The sequence below is a fragment of the Python bivittatus genome, unplaced genomic scaffold, assembly GCF_059951505.1.
Source record: "Python bivittatus isolate LINGU-HERP-01145 unplaced genomic scaffold, Pbiv_v1 ctg000020_np1212, whole genome shotgun sequence".
NCBI classification, from domain to species: Eukaryota; Metazoa; Chordata; class Lepidosauria; order Squamata; family Pythonidae; genus Python; species Python bivittatus.
Genome location: NW_028277030.1, coordinates 72419289 through 72435617, shown reverse-complemented (window position 1 = coordinate 72435617; position 16329 = coordinate 72419289). Strand labels below are relative to the sequence as shown.

The following is a 16329-nucleotide window of genomic DNA, read 5'->3' as shown; positions in this document are numbered from 1 at the left end:
TTGTTTGCTTGCAGTCAAAAGTCTGAGGTGGTTTTCTCACTCAAGGTTATTAAATGGTTGAGATCAATTTACAATGGCAAACTCATTATTTCTAATACCAAGGGTTCCCAAGCGATATATGAAATGTAGAGTTGTAATGAAAATGTAGTGCAATTCCTCCCTCGTTTTGAGGGCTGGGTTATCTGCAGGACTGCCTGTCTTCAGTTATTTCTGCTCACCCAGCTCAGCTGCCCAAGATAGACATGCTCTAGGTTCCCCGAGGCAGTCATCTAATGGGACCTAGAGACCATGCCTTCTCTGTTGCGGCATCTGCCTTTGGAATGAGCTTCTCCCCACCCGAGGTGTGGGTGCTCCTGACCCGACTCGTCTTTTGGAAAGCTGTTAAGAGCTGGCTCTTCTCCTGTGCCTTGGGACAAGATGGTAGTTGGGCCCACCTGGTTATGAGAGGGAGTGTTTGTTATTTTCAGCCTTGGCTATGTGTGTACTGGTGTAGTTTATTATCCTATTTGTTGGGTTCTTACTGATGTATGCTGCCCAGACTAATAAATTATGAATTGGGTGGCCTTATAAATTCAATAAATAAATAAATACATATAAAGGTACATGTAAAAACGCTCAATGGTAGCATAAACTCTATGGAAAACGGTGGTCTTTAGAATTATTTTATTGCTAAAATAAATTAAACATTCATTTAATGGCATCACTGATCATGTGCTGATTGTCTACATTGTGGTAAGGGCAGCAGGCACGCCATACTTCATTATTAACTTAGTCAATGCTGATCTTTTTTTTCTATTATAAAAATGCACTTTCAAGTTTTCCCACATTTCACAGAGGATAAGGCAACAATACAAAGCATAGTAGCAAGACATGGCCATACTGTACCCTAAGCTTCAAGCCTGACAAGGCTGCAACACTCACATCTGCTAAGAGGAGTGTATGTACATATTAATTATTTTTAACATGTGGCTACAGAAGCAAGGAACAGTCTGCTGGAAATTAAATATGAGAACTTGGATCCCCAAAACAAACAAGAAAGTGGCATGTTTAGCTTGTGCTGGTATTTGGAAGATCTTGAACATCTGCTAAGTGAAGTTTCTGTCTGAAGCAAGGAGTCAAGGAATAGTGTTTAGTAGGTTTGAGCTAAGGGTAAAGCCCCTTATGCTCTTCTAAGATTACATGCACTTCAGGAGAAGCAAGTTTTGAGATAATGGCTGGGGAAGTTTTAAGAGGCTGCAGAATACACAGAATCTTGTCTTTCATTTTATCCTCAGAAAGGACCCTGAGTGGCAGGTGAGCATAAAAAAATGGACAAATTATATTTCCCAAGAAGCATGCAACTTGGCATTGTGGCACTACTTTACTAAAGTTTAGATCACAGCCACAGATAAAAGAAAGGTGAAGGATTGTTTTTTTAAAAAATAAATGGTTGTTCTCTGCTATAATCCCAGCATAAGTTCTCCTCTGAATACTGCCATTCCCAAGTTGCTGATGTATTTATTCCTACTTATATCTGCCTTTTCTCTGGGAGCTCAAGGTGGCAGACATAGAAGCCTTCCCACCTTTTATTTCTCACAAAAACAACCCAATGAGGTAGGTTGAGCTGAGGGCATAAATGGCCCAAAGTCACCCAGGAAGTTTCCATGGCAGAAGGTGGACCTGAGCTGGAAGCTCCCTGGATTTAGTTTAATCTCTTAACTACTACACTGAGTTGCTACTAGGCTATGTCAAATAGGGGGGTTGGAGGGGAAAAGGGGGAGGGGTCATTCTTCCAGCTTAGTTCAGAGTGAACGATTAAACCCTCTTTATGCACATGATAGACCTGGTTCTTACTGCTACCTAAAGTTTTTAAAACTCATGCAAAATCAAAATTATGTTTCTTAATTCAGTTTCACAGCCGAGTATGAGGACTGGGTCTCTACAGCCTTAGTCCAATATTCTGACTTATCCTTTCACTATTATTATCTTTACTAGAAATAACAGGAATAGGGCAACCAGGTTGAGGAAGCATAGGCATAAGGAAAAATGGCATGAAACAAGCAGGACCAGAATCTTTCGTTTTTTAAATCTACATAGTAACAGATACAGAGAGAGAGACCCTGCCCCAAGTTATAGTTTATTAAAGCCACAGTGGAAAAAAGTATTCCTGGGCAAAAAAATAACACCTCCCACTATTGTTCAATTCTATATTGAGAGGGGTTTTGAGGGGAACACGTGAAGTCAACACACGGCCCAAACATGCAGTAAATCACACTGTTTCTTATCAAACTCTTAAGTTATTCCACATTTGATACAACCAATGTCCATTCAAAGCCACCAAGGTTAATATTGCTCTGGATGTGAAGCCTTGTTATCCAAGCTGTCCTGAGGCAAGTAAGCATGTTATTAACTATATAATAAGGGAATGAGGGAAAGCTACTTGAAATTGACACAATGCATGTGAAAAATTGAACAGGAGGTACAGTGGGGCAAAAAAGTATTTAATCAGCCACCAATTGTGCAAGTTCTCCCACTTAAAAAGATGAGAGAGGCCTGTAATTTTCATCATAGGTATACCTCAACTATGAGAGACAAAATGGGGGGAAAATCCAGAAAATCACATTGTCTGATTTTTAAAGAATTTATTTGCAAATCATGGTGGAAAATAAGTATTTGGTCAATATCAAAAGTTCATCTCAATACTTTGTTATATATCCTTTGTTGGCAATGACAGAGGTCAAACGTTTTCTGTAAGTCTTCACAAGGTTTTCACACACTGTTGCTCGTATTTTGGCCCATTCCTCCATGCAGATCTCCTCTAGAGCAGTGATGTTTTGGGGCTGTCGCTGGGCAACACGGACTTTCAACTCCCTCCAAAGGTTTTCCATGGGGTTGAGATCTGGAGACTGGCTAGGCCACTCCAGGACCTTGAAATGCTTCTTACGAAGCCACTCCTTTGTTGCCTGGGCGGTGTGTTTGGGATCATTGTCATGCTGAAAGACCCAGCCACGTTTCATCTTCAATGCCCTTGCTGATGGAAGGAGGTGTTCACTCAAAATCTCACCATACATGGCCCCATTCATTCTTTCCTTTACACGGATCAGTCGTCCTGGTCCCTTTGCAGAAAAACAGCCCCAAAGCATGATGTTTCCACCCCCATGCTTCACAGTAGGTATGGTGTTCTTTGGATGCAACTCAGCATTCTCTCTCCTCCAAACACGACGAGTTGAGTTTAGACCAAAATGTTCTACTTTGGTTTCATCTGACCATATGACATTCTCCCAATCCTCTTCTGGATCATCCAAATGCTCTCTAGCAAACTTCAGACGGGCCCGGACATGTACTGGCTTAAGCAGGGGGACACATCTGGCACTGCAGGATTTGAGTCCCTGGCGGCATAGTGTGTTACTGATAGTAGCCTTTGTTACTTTGGTCCCAGCTCTCTGCAGGTCATTCACTAGGTCCCCCCGTGTGGTTCTGGGATTTTTGCTCACCATTCTTGTGATCATTTTGACCCCACGGGGTAAGATCTTGCATGGAGCCCCAGATCAAGGGAGATTATCAGTGGTCTTGTATGTCTTCCATTTTCTAATTATTGCTCCCACAGTTGATTTCTTCACACCAAGCTGCTTGCCTATTGCAGATTCAGTCTTCCCAGCCTGGTGCAGGTCTACAATTTTGTTTCTGGTGTCCTTCAACAGCTCTCTGGTCTTGGCCATAGTGGAGTTTGGAGTGTGACTGTTTGAGGTTGTGGACAGGTATCTTTTATACTGATAAAAAGGTCAAACAGGTGCCATTACTACAGGTAACGAATGGAGGACAGAGGAGCCTCTTAAAGAAGCAGTTACAGGTCTGTGAGAGCCAGACATCTTGCTTGTTTGTAGGTGACCAAATACTTATTTTCCACCATGATTTGCAAATAAATTCTTTAAAAATCAGACAATGTGATTTTCTGGATTTTTCCCCCCATTTTGTCTCTCATAGTTGAGGTATACCTATGATGAAAATTACAGGCCTCTCTCGTCTTTTTAAGTGGGAGAACTTGCACAATTGGTGGCTGACTAAATACTTTTTTGCCCCACTGTAAAGCAATCAGGTGGAGTTGGAGGTGTACAAAGATAGGGAAGAGAAAAGAAATGGAGAGAAAGAAAGGGGGGAAAAACATGACTTTTATAAGAGCATGCTATTTTTTTTTTAAATTGTAAATCATGAAGAAAGGTTAAAAGTTTCTAAAAGGCTAAAAAAGTTAAATTGCATTAAACTGCTCTTAGATTGAGCTGCAGTTGCATCACCTGCACTGAATTTTACCCTTTGTATAAAATGAGCTATTACATTTGGATAACTGTTTGGTCAAGACTGGACATTTCACAAAAAGGATACATAGAAGAATTCAGTTCTTCCAGCTGTAGTAGAAAGAAATATAAAAAGTTGCACTTAACATAGTAATTGTGCAGATAATTTTTCAATAATGTTTAATTACATTTATAAAAGAGACTGAGATCCACTGAAAACTCCAGCTGAAGGAAGAAGTGGAAGTCAATTTCTGCTCATTCTCCCTACATTCCCCACAGCAATGTCCCACACTGTTCTGCAGTGTTTTCAAACACTCCAGAACAGCTTTTCGTGAATGAGGGAAAAATCAACTAAATTTGCCTTCTATGCATGAGAGGACTTCTATCTTGGGGAACAATAGTGGACAACCCATTTAATAATTTTTATTCTTCAAACAATTGCGACATAGCATTAAACTAATCTTACAATCCACATTAGATCCAACTTTCAACCTTTACTGAATCTCCAAATGTAAATGCAACGATACCATGAAGACAGAATGCAAAACAAATATTTGAAGCCTATCAAAACCTCTTTTGTTGCTTCCAGAGATTGTAGCACTGAAATTTATGAACTTTTAATGGTATTTATAGGGTTTTAGGGAGGGGCTAGGAGACAAAAAGAAGGAATGATAACTTCCCTTTTTAAAATTTATTTTTCTGTTTAACAAAAGGAAAGACTGCAGTGTTTTTTCTTTATCAACAGAGGGTGGTATAATATTGGAAAAAAGTCTCACTGTCAGTGCATCCTCACTTATGAAGGAAAAGGTTACAGTTCAAAAAGTGTAATTTTGTTATTACCCAAACCCTACAAAAATAATAAATCCATATATTTTCAAAAAACAAAAAAAACAGACCTGAAGCCAGGGGAATTTTTGCACCTCTGCTACACAGTGTGCAAAATATTTCATTAGAACAATTCTGAAGATGAAACTTCACAAAAGTACTGGATTGAGTGCAGGATGATTTGAGCATTTTGGGAGAGACAGTTTTGCTCTTGAAATGGGCCACTCTGCAAAATTTTGTGCTCAAAACTGTTTGAAACAAACTCTTTGCAAAGTTCTACTATAAACTACCTGTTCCCTATTTATACTTACATCTGACAATAATCTATCCAGATTAGAGTCACTAGCTAGTTTTCTTTTATCTTCAGGGAGCTCTTCCAACTCTCCATAAAGCTCCAAATTCAGCCGGGCCAACTTCTCTTGCATTCCTCTTACATGTTCCATTTGCTCAATGGAACATTCATTTCCTGAAGTAAACACAGGTACAAAGATGCATTAAGCCAAAGATTTGATAATGATTAAAAGTATCAACTTTCCATCATGTTAACAGACAGGTCAGAACTGCTTGCAGGAGCTTAAGAAAATGATCAAAGCACAACAACGCAGCAGTGCTTTACTCTTCAGAAGCGAAGGGCAACATTACCTCAGCTTCAAAAGAGTACTTCACTGGAAACAGCGTAGAAGCAAAGTTTCCCTTTGAAGATCTGATAACCCCATAATTTAGCTCCTCTTCACAGTAATTCTTCCTGAACTTGTCCTTCCACAAATCTTGCAACTGGTTTTCTGGTTTCTTTTAGTAATCTCATGCTAAAGATGTGGCATCTCTGGAGATTTTGAAGCTACAGAACATTTTTAAAAAGTGGTTTTGTGGGGTGATGAATAAGTATGATTTATTGGATTTACCTCACCACAAACAAGACGACTCTTGGCAGTTTACCCCTCCCATCAATGCCATATCATAAAACACCCACAACAAAAAAGAGAGAAAATAATTACAAATAGTCAACCAACCCTAAGGTAAGTTTATAACTAATGACACCAACTCAAATCTCAAAAGTTCTCTGTAAAGTTCCACTTTCAATAGCTTACAGAAAACCAAGTGTGGGGGCTGACATAATTTCCAAGGGAAGGCTCTTCCACAGTGCAGGCACACCAAAAGCCAAACAACCTGTGAGCCTCCAATCCTGTGACTTTGCAGATGTGAGTGACCACCAGCAGGTTATACTGGGACGTATGGGTTGAGATTAGTTAGAGAGCGTAGTCTTAAAGGTACCTTCATGCTAAGCCATGTAAGGCTTTCAAAGTTAAAACCAACACTTTGAATTGCACTCAGAAACCAAAAGGAGCCAGTGCAGGGCCCAGACAACAGGTGTAACGTGTTCATGTCAGCATGTAACAGCTAACACCTGGGCTGCCACACTGTGGACCAATGGAAGCCCCCAGGTGGTCTTCAGAGGCAGTCCCATGTAGATCATATTGCAGTAGCACAGACCACTGGTGGTGAAGACACACAATATTCATTTTTATATCACTCTTAGTGATAAAAGTTCACTTTGCTACTTTCAGAAATACAATGCAATATGCATAACTTTGCTCATATATCAAGTTTGGTATGCTTATTAAATGGAAAAGTATACTTTAGTCAGAGTCATTTTGTTTCCTGGTGCTTCTTCTATCCTTTGAAGCTTAGTTAAGGGCTGAGCCACCAGCCTTTAAACAAAAAGTCAGCAACAGGCAACTCTACAAGCAAATCAAACGTTGTATCTCCTCCCTCTCTCACGGCAGTGCCACCTAGGAGCAAAAATGCATCTCACTGTTGCCTTTGAGTTGTACCACATCACTTGTCCTCTACATACAGGAATTGTAGTATTCTGATGTCCTAGATAAAAGCCTTCTTACAAGTCAACAGAAGGTAGAGCTGTGTAATAATTTGAACAAAGGCAAAAAGATGTTTTGGACAGTGCAGGAATGCTTATAGAACACTTCTCTGTAACTCTTTAAAGCAGGGGCATCTTTTTTCCAGGGTCACACACCTCCCTCCAGTTTCAGCATCGTTCCAGGAAAACAGTTCCAGGGCCGATCCCAATCGGTGGTGATAGGGAACAAGATGTCCCATCCTCGGTCCCTCCATTGTGGGGTGCCGCAGGGTTCAGTTCTCTCTCCGCTTCTTTTCAACATCTATATGAAACCGCTGGGTGAGATCATCCATCATCATGGGATGAGGTATCATCAGTATGCTGATGATACTCAACTATATATCTCCATCCCTGGTGAGGTAAGTGATGCCGTGACCGCCCTGTCGAGGTGCCTGGAGGCTGTGAGGGTCTGGATGGGGAACAACAGGCTCCAGCTGAACCCTGGCAAGACGGAGTGGCTGTGGGTTAATGCTCCTCTGTATCTGGGACGTTGTCATTGTTGGTCTTGGATGGGGTAGCACTGCCGCAGACAGACCCAGTGCATAATTTGGGGGTCCTCCTGGACTCACGGCTCCTGCTCAAAGAGCAGGTGGCAGCCGTGGCCAGGAGGGCTTTTGCACAGCTTCGGGTTGTGCACCAGTTACACCCTTTCCTGGATCAGGATGCCCTGCGAACAGTCACTCATGCCCTTGTTATCTCCCAGATAGACTACTGCAATGCGCTCTACATGGGGCTACCCTTGAAAAGTATCCAGAAGCTTCATCTGGTCCAGAATGTGGCTGCGCGAGCAATTTTTGGGGCCCGAAGGACCTTTGCTCCGTGAGTTGCATTGGGTACTGGTCTGCTTCCGGGTCCAATTCAAGGTGTTGGTTATCACCTTTAAAGCCCTACATGGCATGGGACCAGGTTACCTGAAGGACCGCCTCGCCCCCACGATTTCAACCCGTCCCACCCGATCTCACAGAGAAGGCATGCTTCAGATCCCCACAGTAAAAGAACTTCGATTAGCGGGGTCCAGAAGGCGGGCCTTCTCTGCTGTAGCCCCTGCCCTTTGGAACATCTTGCCCCCAGGGGTGAGACAGGCCCCCTCACTCCAGGCCTTTTGGAGGGATTTGAAGACCTGGCTCTGCCATCTGGCCTGGGGCGGGGAGGGAGGATATCAAAAATGGGGTTGGCTGGCCCCTTAGCAGCCTGGTGTGGCCTCTATCGGCCTCTTGGATTTTTTAGCCTTTTTATCTTTCTCTTTGTAACTTTGGTTTTATAATCTTTTAATTATGTATTGGCGATTTTAGTTTGTTGTAAGCCGCCCAGAGTCCCCCGTTGTGGGGAGATGGGCGGGGACAAGTCAAATAAATAATAATAATAATAATAATAATAATAATAATAATAATAAAAAAAACACACACACACATTTGGTTTCATGAATTGCAAGAGGGTCTACAAGCATGCCATCACACACTGCTTAGCCACAACAGAAAACATTTGGGAGAAATAAAACAGCTTCTTGTCATATCGTGTTCATTATTCTAAAGAAAATATTTCACTGGAATTGTTTTATTCCTTCCAATTTGTTTCAGCTTTCCCAATCTTTCTGAAAGAAATCAGACAGAAAATAATGTACAAGTTCAAGTATCTAGCTATAGCTCATCTCTGGTGGGCAAGACTCATTCCATTCTCTCCATACTTGGATATGTAGCAAATAACATTTGTGTCACATTGGGAGAATAAAGTAATTTAAGTATTTATTATGCTTACCTACATAGTTAGCATGAGTGTAGGCCTGTGAATGAAGCATGCTAAAATATATATGATATGTACCCTACCTTCCAGTTTTAACAGGTGAAAAGATAGTTTCTCAAAAACTGGCAGAAAAGCCACAGTGACCATGAACAATTTACACTGGATGCCAATGTGAGTTTTTTATCTTTTTCTCCTCCCCCTCTCCTCCTTTATAAAGCACAGACTGCATTCTGAAGGAGGAGTTCAGATTGCCAGTGATATTTTGCAACTTTTTCTACTGTGGCCTTTTTGGGAATATAACAATGTCCTCTTTTCCAAGCTGCTTTTCTGGTACCCAAGTCCTCCGAAAAGCAAAGTGGAAATTGAAAAGGGTCATAATAAATCGTAGTGGGAGATCGGGTCAGATTCTGAATAACAACATTAAACTGGCCAACAAGATGCCAAATAAGGCAAATTATTATTGCGCTGTGTTATCAGCAGTACATATACTAAAAATGGAATACAAAGCACGGTTGCCAGGCTTCAAAACTGTTAAATAACTTTACTGTCTATGTTAGTGTTAATTTTAATCTTGTTTTTTTAAAAACTTTTAAAGTACTCACCACAGTAGAAAAGTGTTACATTAATCCATTAAGTAGTACCATAATACCAACAATAACTTGATCTAAACAATTTGTTCTGCCTTGAAAAAAGAGTTTAATGAAATATTTCCCAGTTTGTATGACTTCTGTTACAGAACCGGTCATCAGTTATGCTTTCAACATCCTACGCTTTCAACAGTGGTCATGTGAGTATTTCAACACGTATTTATCTATGGGGAGCAATCACAATAAAAATACCAAATGCTTGCAGTTTTCCAGAATGGAAGTCATTCAGAAGACTCAGAAGTCCTTTCTCCATTTCTTGAACATCTGATACATCTGTGAGAAATGAATGCTGGATTGGAGCCGACTGGGCTCCTTTACTTTCCACTCCTGGTGTTTTGGCTTTCTCTTTCACACCTCTGAGAAAAAGACAGAAAAGTTGTCATTCAGTGCCTTCATGTTTATTGCTAATTTGAATGTCCCACCTCCACAAATGCTTTGAAGGAAGAACTGTACTTAACCCTCTCCCCCAAACATACATAAAAATAACTAATTATAAGAAGAACTGGGGTCATGATTTGTAGGATGAGTTTCTAAACCTACTAATGATCTATTTACCACATTTCTCTACATTTTGCCTTCCCTTATCAAGAGGGCCAGTGGAAACTGCTTACATAACTTACAAAGATTCTCAGTCTCTGGGAGGAGCCTCCTCTTCTTGTCTAATTAGTATGGATCAACTATTTCAATTGCTCCACTAAGTGAAGTGTTACTTATCCTACTGCAGTGTCTCAACCAACTGCTCTTATTTGTGCTCTACTATTCTTGCACCATGTAGGTAATGAAGCAACCTCCCAGCTGATTATTATTATTATCGGAAAATGATTATTATGGCTGAAGTATTAGCCCTTTGCAGAAATCCAGACAATATTTGTCAGAACATGCAAGCCTTGTTGCAACATCCAGGTCTCTCAATCTTTGGCCTTCTTGTATTGTACAGGAATGTTTGAAGAAAGATTCAGCCTTCAGTGAGAAGGCTGACTTCCTGTAATAGCTTTTGGCTCCATGCTTGTGCTTATTTCCTGAGAAAATAATTTAGGAAGAGATATAATGTACAGTTGCCACCTATCCAGACCAGCAAGGAACTACTATCTGATCCTGAAAGAGTAGCAGAATCATTAAGTGTCTCATGAAGAACTTGCTTTTTCACTTTCTTATATTTTGGATAAACTGAGTTATACTATATTTAAGTAGAATCTGTTATTTTGATTATTGTTTTGCAATTGCACTCTATCCATTGATCATGAGATCCCAGACATGTCTGGATATTTGCTACCAAAGTCTTGGATTGTATCCCTGGATATATGCTATCAAAGCCACCAGGACTTTCAAGGGAAAAAAGAGGGCTTTGCATTGAACATCACTACCACATTCAAGGACTGAACTTGAAAGGAATCCACAGGTATTAATATATCTTTAATATGTGTGGATTATTTAACATATCTTTAATATATCTTTGGCAGCCAGGAACTCATCTTTGGAAATGGCTTCTTTGATTGCCTTTAAGTTTTCATTCAGGAATACTTTTATTTGCAGGACATTGTTCAAGCACTTCAAATCCAGAAGGGAACTCATTTTTTTCCCCATTCTTCTTGGGTGTCAAGAAAAAAAAGAATAAAACTTATGGGAAATGTTCTGTGGCTTGGATACTCAACAGAACTTGCATTACTGCCTTCATTCTGTAATGTTCATTAGACCTTGAAATGGCAATGCATTTGTTCTAGAACAGTCAGAGACATTTCAGGGCATAACCAAAGAATGCTGACTCTCTTATATGGACAAGTCATGTTCCATTCCCTGCCAAATCTAAATAAGAAACAGTCATCAGAGCAGCTGAGATATTTCTCAAACCATATTTGAATTGCTCTATAGTTAGTTTGGCTTCTCCCAGTTCTCTGACCAGAGCTAAGCAACTCTGGGAAACATGAAGTCAGGTACAGAAATGTCAAAAACAGCAGAAGAGACTAAAAAATGTTCATAGCATGCTGCTTCTATTCTTTCTTTCAAAGATTTTTGAAATCCTCTCCTCTGAAATGCTAGTAGCATTTTTTTTTCAAATAGTGTTGTGTTGATTGGGTTTTGTGAGAGACTAGGGGCAAAGTTTACTTGAACACAGCTAGAGCTTTGCCTTTTGATCAGGAGTTCCAGGGTTTTAAAACATGTTTTAAAATTTTTAAATAAACTAACAGTTTTCATAGCCTGAAAAGCTTTAAAATCCCTGTTCTAGGGCATCCTTCCTTGGAACCTCTAACAATGCCCACAAGTTGTCTGGTATGTTTATTTTTTGTTCATTTGAAAGGATTGTTCCACTCTGCTTTTTATACTTTCTGAAAAAAATCTGGAAAATTGTAACATATGGGGCTTAGAAAAGCCCTGAGGAAAAACCTCCTTAATTTCTTTAAATTACAGGGATGTGGAGTCCCTAGTGCTCTCCAAGCTTGGTTGTTTGCTTTGCAGATGTTTCCTTACACCTGGCTTTCTCCTTGGTAATTCCTTGATTAGGGTATTTATTAGGAGAAAATTACATCCCCACCAAAATATAAACAGGAAGCAAATCCTACACTTATTCGCACTGATGATACTACCTAGTTAGATAATGAAATGTCTGCAAACAAACAACCAAGCTCAGAGAGCACCAAAGACTCCACTGTTCAACGCTGAGCTACATATATTCTTTTCTATTGGAAATACAGGGATGGTAGAAAATGTCCACTATTATCAATACTAGAGAGCCAATTATGAGGCATACCAAGGAACAGATCTTCCTTGAGGATGGGGATACATGTGGTACATTTATTTTTGTTTTTTTCGGGGGGGAGAGGCTGGAAAGGTTTAATATAATATTTTTTTCCCCTTAAAACCCTGAAAAACCTCAAAAATTGTGTTCCTTACCCCACCCACTTTGAGATGCCATGCAAAGCTCCATGAAGCTCTTGAGTTTATGGAAATTGTGAACCGCTGCCCTAGACCAAAGTATCGACAGGGAAAGAAGTAATCTCTTCTTTTATTTTTATGCTGACCTTTACAGAGTCCACTAAAAGGCTTCAGGGAGAGCAGTCCCTCTTGTCAGAACAACTCTTGCTTTTTTAACAAAGAGGGTTTAGCTTCCAAAGAATATGGACTGGTCTCAGTGATCAAGGGAGAAGGTAGTTCTATCTCCTATCATGTACCATTTTCACAACTAGTAAAAATCACATTCCGTTTTATAAATACAAATACCTGTGGTTAAAGAAATTTGTATGTGTTTAATCCAGCTCCTATCATAATATAACCAAAATTAGTTTGGAACCAAATACTGCCTGAGCAGGATTATGATTTCAGAAGGGAGTACTTTCAGGGGCCAGCATCCTTCAACTTGAGTATGACCCATAACCTTCCCAAAACGAAAATGAAAAGGGTAGAAAAGCTCTGGGGAAACATCATACCAAGGAGCTCCTGACAGAAGAGGGGAGAGCTTCAAAAGAGGGGCCTCAACAGACGGCTTAGCCTGGCAAGCTAGATGGTTTGTGGGCCAGGTATTCTTCATCCCTTAATCTCTCCCTGCCTGAAAATTGTAAGTCCTCAAATTTATATGCACACTACATATAAAAACTTACCTTTTAAACTTTGGTCTTTGTAAAGGAGCCTGCGATGCAGAATTGGAAAATGCTGTACTTTTGCTAGGAGGCACAGAGTTTTTCTTATTGTTGAGAACCTGACTGACATGAGTTGTAGATGACTTGGGACTCCTCCTTTTGTTTTTTTTTTCCTCCATTTCCACAGATTAATAATCTTTTTATTATGGAGGAAGAGAAAGTAGAAAATATCATTTATGCATATATGTTTATCATATTATGGTTTTAATGGAAAAATTTGATATACCAGTAATCAGAATATAAATCCCCCAAATAAATCATCACCTCGATACAGCATATTTGAAAGCTACTTTGACCAGCAAAAGACATATTATTAACCAAATCCTATGTCTATATATTCAAAAGCCAACAATTCAGAGAACATTTTTCCAAATGAAAATAATAGAACTGAAGCTCCAGACTTCCAAATGGTCATACTTTTGGGACAGACAAATTTTTTATTGATTATGTCCTTCAACTCCTTGAAAAACAGGATATAAATTGGATAAATAAAAATACATTTAAATAGTCCATCAATTATTATTTCAACTAGAGTATAGTATGTTACATTACATTTCACTTTTTAAAATGTCTATATGACCACAGAAAAATGGAAGATTCTGTGAATTAATTGGACAGATTTCATAAAAACCTATAATTTCTGTAATATCTGCCTGGGAACAAGTCCCACGAACTCACTCACTGAATGAATTTCATAGGATCTGCTACACATGTCTATGGCCTTATTAAAGTGTTGTAAAATCTATTAATACTCTGGCAAACAATGTTCTTCAGAATTTAATCTGTAAAAGTGGGTCTAATGTATGTCATATTGGACATATTATTCACAGAAAACGTATTAAAATATATGATAATATCCATTAGAACTGTGAGAATTACTGGAAGGTTTGTAACTGATATGAAATGCAAAATGCCAGCCAATATAATCAACTTTGCTTGAAAATCAGGATGAGTATATTCTTAAAGAAAACTCTATTGTTTTTCAGGAGAGAATAGATAGCTGTTTCCGCCCCCCTCCCCAAATTCAGCCTCACTGACCTATTTTTATTTGAGACTCATATCTGTTCAATAGAAGCTTCACTTGGCTACCAAACTGGTATATATGCATATTTATCACAAGGCTGCTGAAAAAGCTTCAGTGAATTCCTTACCATCTCAAGCACTGTGGGAGTTATAGTACAATTCCATTCAGAATGGCAGGGGTGTCTGCAGGGTATGGTCAAAAAAGTCAAGACAGTGGCCACACATAGTTATGCAACCCCCAAGTGCTGTTTTATTATTATTTTTTATATTATGCATTTTATGCACTTATTTTATTGTAAGCCACCTAGAGTGAGATGGGCAGCTATATAAATTGGATGAATGAACGGTTGGAGTTTTGACCACATCATCATGGCTGCCATTTTGATTTTTTTGACCATACCCTGCGGACATCCCTGCAAAATAATCATATTTTAAGGAGGGAAAAATATAGTCCCACAATTTTAAACCTAAAGCTTAATCCCTTCTTCCTCAGCTCTTGTGTGTCTTGATGCTCTGGAAATGAGAGCCACCTAGTTCCACCTGCAAAACCATTTTTGAGGATTCTTGTGCTTGGATGGTCCTGTGGCAAATAAGCTCTGACCAGCTCCTGTGGGCCTGGCTTTGATTCCAGTCCTTGAATGGCTTTTGCTACTGTCTCTGATGCAACAAACAACATCCCTCGTGTAATCCAGCTGAAACAGCTGAAATAGAGGCAAAGTAAACTGAAGCACCTGCAAAAAAGATGTCCGTAAAAAAGCCGGACTTGACCGCATGCCTTTTCTCCCATTTCAAATACAAAGTGTTTGGTTAGGTCCGCAAAACCCTTTAATCGAAAGAAGGCCGTATTTCAACTAAGTAATGATATAACAAAGTAATAATAATAGTGAAGCTATACCTTGGATCAGTTCTGATCTGAATCTCAAGCCAATCGATGTCCGAGAGCCAAGTAAGTCCCGGGTCTTGTTTATACGCCTCCCACAGCCACGCAAGAAGCGTTAACGTCTTGCAAACGCGTGATCCCACACCATTTTCTCAGTTAACCGCGTTTTCTGAGTTGGCAGAAAACCGTTAGCAGTTTGTGCTTCAGCGTGCTGTGCACGCGCTGCTAAGATCGGGGGCGGCAAGCAAGGGGTCCTCAAACCTGCCTGCGGTGGGGCGGGGATGCTCGGTATCTCCCAAGTCAGCCCAGCCCGACCGACCCCCTGACCTGCCGGCACTGGCTTACCTTCCCCAACAGTGGTCCCCTAAAACTCGGCCCCTCTGAGCGGGGCGGCAGAACGAAACTTCCGGGTCCGCTCCAAACAAGAACCCACGTGCACTAGGAGACCACGCCAGGCGAGAGAACCCGGAAGAGGTTGGTCACGTGACTCTTTGTGTTCCTCTCGAGAGTGCCCCTTCCCTGTCCCTAGACCCGCAGCCTTCCACTTTATCCTCCCTCCTTCTCTCTCAGGGTTCGAATGTCTGCGGAGGCGCGTGCGGTTCTTTCGTCCGTTGGTCGTTGATCACCTTGTATTTGCTCCTTTTACGCGGGGACGAAGGGTCGTCTGGAGCGCAAAGCACTAGAATGGTCACGACCCTGTTCCTTTAGCAGGATGCGTTACCGCACAGCTCCATCATCTTCAGCTACGATAGGTGCTGCCGATAGGAATTTTAATCTAGCATGAGAGGCGGGAGCCAAATTGGGGAACAACATTGCAGTGAGGCTTGATTGCACAAGGGATGGGTAGAGACTGCCTCTGTTCCTGCTGGAGGAACGAAGGCATTGATCTCCTGGTGCAGTCCCAAACGTTATCCCCCTAATTCCTCTTCTCCCCGCCCCCGCATCATTTTTTTAAAGACTGATTCACTTTGATGGCAGAAATATCAAACGTGTTGGCTGGTGGGTCTTCCGGGCTGTGTGGCCATGTTCTGGAAGTTTTGTTTCCTAACGTTTCGCCAGCATCTGTGACAGGTATCTTCAGAGGGCAGGAGCACAGAGAGGAGCAGTTCTCTCTGTGCCCAGGGTGATGTGACCCTGTTGTGGGTATTTATAGAGATCAGCGAGGGTGCCTGAAGGGGGGTGGGTGGGTGGGTTAACGAGTGGCTGCTTGTTTTGGTGTTAGAATATGTGTGTATCTTCCTGGGGGTTAGGCACCAAAACAAGCAGCCACTCATTAACCCACCCCCCCCCCCCACACACACACACACCCTTCAGGCACTTCAGGTTAGGAAACAAAACTTCCAGAACACGGCCACACAGCCCGGAAGACCCACACCAACCATTGTATTCAGGCCGT

General features: G+C 40.9%; 1 protein-coding gene across 3 annotated transcripts; it reads right to left on the bottom strand.

Moving 5' to 3' along the window:
• Positions 1-646: 646 nt before the first annotated feature.
• CCDC28A (coiled-coil domain containing 28A) lies at positions 647-15402 on the bottom strand. Of its 3 annotated transcripts, XM_007423516.4 has the most exons (7): positions 15279-15402; positions 14949-15102; positions 12992-13166; positions 9591-9754; positions 5408-5562; positions 4360-4382; positions 647-1102 (listed from the first exon to the last, which is right to left on the bottom strand). In XM_007423516.4, the coding sequence occupies exons 3-7, from the start codon at positions 13147-13149 to the stop codon at positions 1048-1050; spliced, it is 555 nt and encodes a 184-aa protein (XP_007423578.1). In that variant the 5' UTR covers positions 13150-13166; positions 14949-15102; positions 15279-15402; the 3' UTR covers positions 647-1047. The 3 variants fall into 3 exon arrangements, with proteins under 3 accessions (XP_007423578.1, XP_007423579.1, XP_007423577.1); XM_007423517.4 differs by lacking the exon at positions 14949-15102 and having other exon boundaries at positions 15279-15394; XM_007423515.4 differs by having other exon boundaries at positions 14949-15383.
• Positions 15403-16329: the final 927 nt, after the last annotated feature.